This window comes from Helobdella robusta (genome assembly GCF_000326865.2).
Source record: "Helobdella robusta unplaced genomic scaffold HELROscaffold_8, whole genome shotgun sequence".
Lineage (NCBI taxonomy): Eukaryota > Metazoa > Annelida > Clitellata > Rhynchobdellida > Glossiphoniidae > Helobdella > Helobdella robusta.
The window spans coordinates 27,036-36,863 of NW_008705459.1; the positions used below are offsets into that span (position 1 = coordinate 27,036).

The 9,828-nt window shown below is 29.6% G+C and overlaps 1 protein-coding gene across 1 annotated transcript; it reads left to right on the top strand.

Annotated features, from left to right (window-relative positions):
* Positions 1-616: 616 nt before the first annotated feature.
* HELRODRAFT_70460 (hypothetical protein) lies at positions 617-805 on the top strand (the record flags this gene model as incomplete). The annotated part of the gene is made up of 1 exon (XM_009031889.1): positions 617-805. A coding segment is annotated over one exon (189 nt), but the record flags the coding sequence as incomplete, so codon positions are not given.
* Between the last annotated feature and the right edge of the window lie 9,023 nt (positions 806-9,828).

Here is a 9,828-nt window from a genome sequence, read left to right on the forward strand (position 1 = left end):
CAACTGCTGTTCACATGGAACCCTTCTCCACTTCAGTCTTCAAAGTTCTCGTTTGAATATTTGCTACTACCACCAAGATCTGCACCCGCGGCGGCTTCACCCGGGCTCGCGCCCTAAGCTTCCGTGCCGCCGCGGCGGCCTGTCTACTCGTCGCCGCATGGTTTTCGCTACCTTGCGTGTTGCGGCGACGGCCCGGTATAGGCCCGACGCTAAAGCGCCATTCATTTTCAGGGCTAGTTGATTCGGCAGGTGAGTTGTTACACACTCCTTAGCGGATTCCGACTTCCATGGCCACCGTCCTGCTGTCTATATCAACCAACACCTTTTATGGTCTCTCATGAGCGTCAGTGTTTGGCGCCTTAACCGGGCGTTCGGTTCATCCCGCAGCGCCAGTTCTGCTTACCAAAAGTGGCCCACTTGGCACTCGCATTCGTTATGGCCCGGCTCCGATCGAGCGAGTCGGACTTCTTACCCATTTAAAGTTTGAGAATAGGTTGAGGTCGTTTCGTCCCCAAGGCCTCTAATCATTCGCTTTACCGGATAAAACTGCAACAACGAGCGCCAGCTATCCTGAGGGAAACTTCGACAGGAACCAGCTACTAGACGGTTCGATTAGTCTTTCGCCCCTATACCCAAGTTCGACGATCGATTTGCACGTCAGAATCGCTGCGGACCTCCACCAGAGTTTCCTCTGGCTTCGTCCTGCTCAGGCATAGTTCACCATCTTTCGGGTCCCAACGCGTGCGCTACTGCTCCGCCTCGCCGACGGTGCGGCCGAAACGGGCGGGTGTCTCGCTATTTATAATTTCAAGAGTCGTATTTACCCGCGATTCGCACGCCTTATAGCATCTCAACGTCTAATTCGCCGTGCGGCTTCACGCTTTATAGCATTAACACGTTCAATTCGCCGTGCAGATTTCTCACGCCTTATAGCATCACATAGCATCGCACGCCGAATAGCACTGAACTTAAAGCAAATGACGTTTAAGAAATTAATTTGATCTAGACACATTTAAAGTTAAAAATATTAAAAATTATCAATGACAATGAAGCACGTGTTGCGAAAACTATATAAATTTTTTTTAAATAGATAAGTTCTATTTTAGTTCTTTAGCCGACATTTATAATTATAGTTGAAACTAAATTTATTTTGATCAAAAACATTAAAAGATAAACTTTTTATACAACTCAATCGATCATTTACAATTAACGGCGAATAACAAGCATTCTTAAACGATTGATTCGTAACTCGTGGTTATTGAATTATGAAGATATTAAAAGATTGTCATATGAATTTGGCACAATGATATATAGATATATTTATTTTATTTTACAAATTGGTTGAATTTGATTTCATCATACACACGCTTAATATAAAATAATTTCTCATTGTCTCGCAGCACGTGGTTCTCAAACAAATTTTGCCATAACAACATTTGAATAACATAATATTTGAAAATAATTAAAAACAACATCTCATTTTAATTAAAAACAATAAAATCAATAAATAAAACCAATGCAAACAATTTTTACTAACTTTTTGATGGAGTTTAGAATTTTTCTTCCATCGACGTTCAAACCAGCTTCAAAATTGTTAATCGCACAAACAATCATAAAAAGCAGCATTCAGTAGCGAGAAGAAGTTGGAAATGAACCACCTGGTTTATGGAAAGCATGAATTTCCTAATTATCACACTCATTTTATAGCGCTAAACATTTTATAATTAAATACAATTTTTTTTACATCAAAGTTAATTTTGTTTCCTTTTCTATTTTATTCAAAATTGTTAAAATTTTTTATTTTATTTTACAATTTTTTTTACGTTGTTTGCGTTAGTTATTAGAATAATTATGATGATATATGGTAACATTTTCAACGTATCATTTTTTTTATTAGATGAAGTAAATTGTTATTTTAACAATTAAATTTTTTTTTATAATCTGTAATTTTATAATTTTTATTTAAAACATTTACTTTTGTATATAAAAATATGGAAAAATATTTTTAAATACTGTATAGTATTACAAATTATATTTATGATTTTTGGTAACAAACGATGTAAACAGCATTTATGGTTTTTGGACACTTTGTTTAGTTGTTTGATCTGAGAAGTTGTTGCCCGGTCACCATTTCTATTTTGTGTTAGTTTTAACTTTTATATTAGTTTATATAAAATTTGTAAATCTTATCGAACAGTTTTTTAATATTTTTATCAATACAGCAAACGGTTTGATAGATTTTGTAGTTTTAGACGTAACTAATAGCTTTTTATAATTTTAATGGCAGTTTTTATTTTATTATGCTGTTGAAAGTTTCTATCTTACATTTTTTATTTCAAATCACATGTTCAACTTTTACATATTAAAATTCCTATTTTTACAAATGTATATATTTCAGCCTACCAGGCAATTAACATTTATTAAATAAGTATTAAGAGCCATTCATCATAAGTGGGAGTATAATTATATAATAAAAAAAGTAAAAACTAAACTAAGATTAATAAAAAAAATATGAGTGCCTAATTTTTTGTAATTTTTTGTACATATAAAACATGTTGTAATAACCCTTACCCAAACTCCTTCCTGCTGTGCATAAAAGTATATTTTCCTCGCCTACCAATGTTTAAAAAGTATATTTTCATGCCCAAAGATGCCTAAAAGCTTACTAGACACTATACAGCCTACTGTGCATAAGTGTAACAGCATTTCAGCTTGAAAATATGAAATCATCTTTTAAAAAATACATTTCCATTATCATGGTGCTATTTTATTTTCATCATAAAAGTGATTAATTAATTATATAACATTCTAAATATGAAATTATGAACTTTATTATTATTGTTTACTTTTAAGTTAATTTATTTTCTCACTTCATGCTTATTTCACTGCAATTAACTGCAATGTAATTATTTTTTATAATCTTGTCCAGTCAGCCTAAGGTTGGATTATCTATTTTGTTTTTGTATTTTAACGTGTAACCTAAATAGCTGGCCTGATTTTTAACGACAGTGTTTTTTTGGAAATTACATTTACAAATTATTTTCTATTTTAACATTAATATAATAATATTAATCATATAAAAATAATTTTTTTGGATTAGACATAAGCAGAGTTGCACAAAGGGAACCATTGGTAAGTAACATTTAAATTGCATCTCCATGAATAGACTTGTTCAATTTTTTATATCACATTTTATACCACATTCATATCATTGATTAATTTGTAACTTTTTACTTATTAGATTAGTAAAGTTGTATCAAGAAAACAACCAAAACTATCTTGCAGGACAACACAGAAAATATAAATTATTTCAATTTTTATCAAAAGGTCTTGTGAGATGTTTTAAATAATATATCATAATGCTATATTTTACAAACAAAGTTTGTGCTGTTTAAATTTTGTATATATAAATATAAGCGTATATATATAATATATATTACACATCATGCTGTAGTATATATTACAGAAGCTGATGAATGAAATAAAAAACTCCGACCCATAACGTATGGAAACTATAAACAATGATTGATTGATTGATTGATTGATTGATTGATTGATAAAATATAATATATATTACAATATATAGCATTATTAACAACTGGGTTTTTTTAATAGTGCTGATTTAATCCATATATCTGTTCATCTTTCTAGTGACAATAGTAATCTTACTCTTCTTATTCCTCTTGACTTTTCTTTTGCTTTTGATACTGTTGATCATACTATTCTTTTGAGGTTGCTAGATTTTTCATTTAATATTAGTGACTCTTGTCTATCTTGTTTTTTTTTTGTTAACTTTGTAATCGTTTTTCTTATGTTCTCAATAATTTTACTGTTGAAGAATGATCGATTAATATTATTTTGTTTTTTTGTCGGATTATAAATCGGACTATTTAAGACAAATAGAAATTATTTAATTTTATTAACCAAACAAACGTAACAATCTTGTACTATCGTAAAAAGGGAAAAGGAAAAGTAAAGTAAAGAAGTAGTAGTATTAATAATAGATTAAATTCAAACACAGATATTTAAATTTTTAATAAAACTAAATAATTAAAAATGTTGAATGTTTAAAATAACTATATATATTTAATCCACTACAATTTTCCCCCGCAAGAGGCGGAGCCATTCCAATAGAAAAATGTTTGTTTTTTGTGTTGAATTTTATTTTCCACTGTACTTGGAAGATGTGGTTTTTGGTACCGATATCGCTGGCTTTGATCTTGTTTTTCGTGATGATGTTGCTTTTTTCGCTGATAATGAGGTTGATGGTTCTGCTGTAGCTGACATTTATCTTGTTTATAGAGATGTTCATGGTATTGTTGGTGATGACGTTGTTGCTGATAACGGAGTTGACGCTTTAGTTGTTGGTTCGATTTTTGTTCTGAACTCTCATGCAAAGTTCTGTCCAGCTTCAAGCGATTTCTAGAATGAGATGAGTGTGAGGACGATGAACTATGCTCTGCTTTTCTTTTTTTGTGGTGATCTTGCTGCCTATCCTGTTGAACAGGAAAAGGAAGAGAGAGAGAGAGAGAGAGAGAGAGCTGGAAGGAAGGAATCGTTCATGTGTGAATTTGCTGATGAAATGGTAACATTCTGCTCAGCATTTTGTTGTTGTGATTGTTGGATGTCCTTTTTATCTTTGTTCTTGCTCAGGACAACTTTTATTTCATTGGATTCTTCTGGTGTCTGCCTTTCTTCAATTTTGTTTACATTCATCAGATTCAAATTTATTTTAATCTTGTTTTTTTATCCACTTCGGCATTTTCGAACCAATCTGTTGACGCCGTTTTTTTGAAAAGAGGTAATATGGCGATCGAGTTATCATTTGGTTGGAACATTTTGTTGATCGAATTACTGATTTCGTTATTATCTAACCACGATCTTTACTTTTCACAAGATGATTCTTATATTTATACCTCTTTTCCTCCATCTAATCTCAATACTGTTTTTCATAATCTATCTCTATGTCTTTCTTCAATTATCGCTTAGTCTGACTCTATGTGTCTTAAACTTATACCTTCTAAATTTGAATTAATTTGTTTTAATAAATCTAAGCACTCTATTACTATTCTTCCTATTATCTTAACTAATTCTAAAACTTTTAATGTTTCTCACAAGTTTCGTTGTCTAGGCTTTATCTTTGATTTTAGTATGTCTCTTTCTTCTCAGATTAATAGTGTTGCAAGAAGTTCTTACTTTCATCTAGGTAGAATAAAAAATTTTTGCCTTTTCTTGACGATCCTACCTTCTCCTTCTTGTTACTTCGTTAGTCTTATCTAGGATTGATTATTGTATTTTGCTTTACTATGGCCTTCCTGATTTTACACTTTAACTAAAGCTTATAACTCTGCGACTCGTCTAGTTGTCCGTGCCTTTTTTTTCATATATCTCCATATCTTATTCTCTTGCAAAAAATATAGAATAAAAATAGATTGCACATTGTTATGTATAAGTCTCAATTTAAATTATTTCCTAAATACTTATCTGATATATTAATTGAACCATAACGTGCCGGTTTACGATCGTCTTCTTGTTTTCATTTTTTCTTAGCCCGTGTTAAACATTCTTTTGCTAAATCTGCAATTGCTTTTTCTGGCCCTTTTTTCTGGAACTCTCTACTCCTTCTCTGACTACTTCTCCATCACATACAAAGTTCAGAGCGAATCTCAAGACTCATCTGTTTGCAAAATTTATTGATGAGAGCTGTTGAACATTGCGGAAATAGCGCTTTATAAACTAATTGATTGATTGAATGATTATTACTTAAAAAGCTCAAAAGTAAAATACAGTTATAATCTAAACAATGACTAAGAGAATGAGAAAGTTTTTCAAACATTTTAAGTTTTTAAAATTCAGAAGTTTTTTAAATTAATAAACAATACCATAAACAAAACTTTCAAAAATTTAGCAACACCATAAAAAGTCTCTTTTTCTATTAAATCGTTACAAAGGACTGGGACCCTTCCTCTTTTCAAAATGGTAGGAAAGACTAAAATATTGGAAATTCTAACTCAATTTTTGAATAGTGTCAATAGTGTGGTCCCTCAATGAAACATCTCTGGACCAAAGCACTATCAGGTTGTTTTTTTTATTCACACTTTTTTTTATTGTTTATATAAATTTTTATCATTTTTCAACATTAAATACGCTTGAGAAGATATTCAGCGTAATAAAAAGAAAACATAAAGCCAATTACTGAACAATTTGTCACTATCAATGATAGTGTATCAATCACCATTTTTTTATGTATTTAATAGAAAATTGTAAAAATATTTGTATAACAAAGGTAAACAACTGCAATTATTTTCCAGAGTATATATATATATATATATATATATATATATATAGAAAGAGAGAGAGAGAGAAAGAAAGGGAGAGAGAGAGAGAGTAGGATTGTAATATTAGTGTAAATTAATTTTTCGATTAAACATAAGAAGTTAAAACATTAAACAAATTTAGCGTCTCCAAAAAAAAATTTTGAAAAAAACAGTGGAACATAACCAATGATGCCAAGCCTCATATGATATTCTACGATCCTTACAAACATCACTTTTTATAATATTTAATTTTCCGTAACATCTTCATTGCTCAAATGTAAAAAACACCTGTTAAAAAACTATTCAAAAATTTCGTGAAAAAACCCATCAGAGTATTGCTATTAAACAGTTTATGTATTATTCTTTTAATATAATTTCAAACTTGAGAACATTCATTTTACCTATCTTTCTATTATATCATAAAAGTTTATTTATTTTTGTTGACTGAGAAAAGCAGAAACGTTGAATCAATTAGTCTTGGCAACAAAAACTCAATATTATCGTCAACGTTAACGTACAAAAAGTAATCTATAAGGTCATAAAAATTTAAATTTTGTTACAATTGAAAACAAAACAATTGAAAACGAGCACTTATATAAGTATAAATTTTCGATCATTTCTTATAAGTTCTTCCAATAATACAATTTGTAAAAAACAGCCCAGTATAAAAAAAACATTTATAGGGGTTAACATTATTTGAAAAATTTATAACATGGAAATTAAATCGTAAAAATAATGTTGAAATATGTTTCAGATGTTCATACGCGAATGTTATAAAACGACATGCAACTTCAATGATGCCACGAACAAAATAAAAATGAATCTAGGTATATAATTTGTCAAAACATTAAACATTATCATTTCAATGTAAGGTGATGTAATGATTTGATTTGAAATTTTGTTGAGAGTAATTACGAAAACGTAAGCACTGAACCTGTAAGTCGCAATTTTAATCGCAAAATGTTTACAAGTCTGTCGCGTTCCTTTATAACACCTATAATAATAAAACGTTGTACGTTTAACAGTATGCCGACGCTTTGCACTCATTGCCACAGTTATTTGAACTGATTTAGATTTTGTATCTAACGTTCCTGATGGAACTCAGATAAGTCTCATTTCGGGCCAAGGATGATTTCAGTTGCGTCTGCATGTACATTCCCTTATATATATATATATATATATATATATATATATATATATATATATATATATATATATATACATTGTTTTAATAATACCATTTAATTTTAATTTAGCATGTGGAAAAAAAAAGATTTAAGAAAAAATTAAGGAAACTTTACTAATAATATCAAACAACATATGATAATGTACGATGATTACAAACATCACTTTTTTACATAAATATTAATTTGAATAACTGAAACAGCTTCTTCTTGCATTTTTAGTGTTTAACTGTAAAAAACACCTTTGAGGATAAATAAAAACTATTTGAAAAATTTAAAAAACCTAAAGAACTCGTAAAAATTTTATTAACATAGGAACAAAGTAACAATAACTTATATAAGAACATAAACAACACGAAAATTAACATTGATAATGGAAATATGAATTTCCGAAAAAAGCTTTTCTGTAATTATTGAATTGTTTTTTTTAATTAGAAATAAAAAAAGAAATAACACTAGTATCGCAGTAGAAAAAGATGTTTAAACACTTTACAAACTTTAATATCTTAAATACTTACTATTATTTGCAATAATGTTCTCAATTACACTTTTTAAGATATAATAAGCAAAAAACTTGGATTGATAAAAGAAATGAAAAATGTTCATTATATTAGTATAACAAAAGTTAATTTTGCTATAGTACTTTGTACAAACTACTTAAATTAATGATTTATTGAACAGCCATACCAACAGAAAAAAACAAATAAACGAACTTACGAACAAACAAACACACAAACAAACAAACTAACTAACTAACAAGTAAACAAACAAAAGTTCCCAGTATCAATAACTAAAAAGGACAATCTTGATGTTAAATGATATAAAGTTGTTTAATGGACAATGCAGATTCAGCTGAAAATATGTTTTTTAACAAATTTGTTATTATCTTTCCTTATTCATTTTTTAAAACTGAAAATGAGAAACGTAAATCAAAATTGGCAAAAAACAAAAATATTTAAATCAAAATAGTTATTACAAGCTGATTAGAAAAATGATTAACATCTGCAAACGAAACAAATTTCATTTTTTGATACAACATTATTATGTAGATTTGTCAACAGTATCAAAAGTACCTGTAGTATCAACAATCAATAAGTAAATAGATAAGTCAAATTTTGACAAAAATACGGACTAAAAATTTTATCTATCATTAAAACATCGTTATTGTTAACAATGAACCAACATTTGCAGCAATTTTCATAACACATAACATGAACATACGTAATTAGTTGAAATGTAGAACAGATTTAGCATGAAAACAGAAATTTTTTTGAAAAAACCAAGAAAACTTTACTGATAGCACTAAACAATATTTGATATTGTTTAATCATTAGAAAAATTTTTTTGCTCAAAAGTAAGAAACACCTCTGAAATTGAAAAAAAACTATTTGTAAAATTTGAGAAAAAACTGTAATATGTTTTTTTAAAAATATATATTTATCTTTGCTTAACCATTATCCATAACTTGGGAAAATGCCGTTTATATAAAAACATATGTAAAATGAAAAAAGTATAATAGTACAAACAGTGAATGTGTTATTTTTCATTTGAGCATAATTATTGAAGATGATTAATAAACGCCTCTAATAAATTTAACTTTATTTAATTCACCGTCGAATGACTTTATTTTAAAAGCCCTGTTTCTCTTCTCTCGCCTATTTCAAAAATTATAGAACAATTGATGTGCCAGAGTTCTCTTGGCAGATTTGCATTCAAAAGATGACAACGAGCCATTTCAAACAACGTACGCCATCCTCTTTCGGCCGTACCATTTTGATGCGGTGAAAACGGTGCTGACCTTTCATGTTTGATGCTGTGATGAATCAACAGTGATTTAAATTCCATTGATGTATATTCAGTACCATTATCAGTTCTTAATCTTTTTACACTGCCATAAGGTGCGGCATCAGCAAAAAAACATTTTGTTGCTCTAACAGCATCACTCTTTTGTTTCAGGAAATAGAGAAAAATGATTCCAGTGAAATCATCTATAAATGACATTGCATATTGAAATCCATTTAGTGAAGTTGGTTTGATGATGCCAGTCAAATCGCTGTGAACTAATTCTAGAGGAAAGGTAGCACGAGTATCACTTTCCCTGTTTCGAGATTGAGACATCTTTCCCATACTACAGATGTCGCATCTAAAACTGGATTTATCTGTAATTTTCATACCTTCTACAACATTTTCCAATTTCAAAACATCATTGGTGTTGCAGTGACCCATGATTTCATGCCAATGTTTTAAACTTCCTGATTGTTTTGTTATTGATTTATTTGTATACTTTGTTCCATCAGGGGCAGTCATATTAGCAGAATGTTTACCAA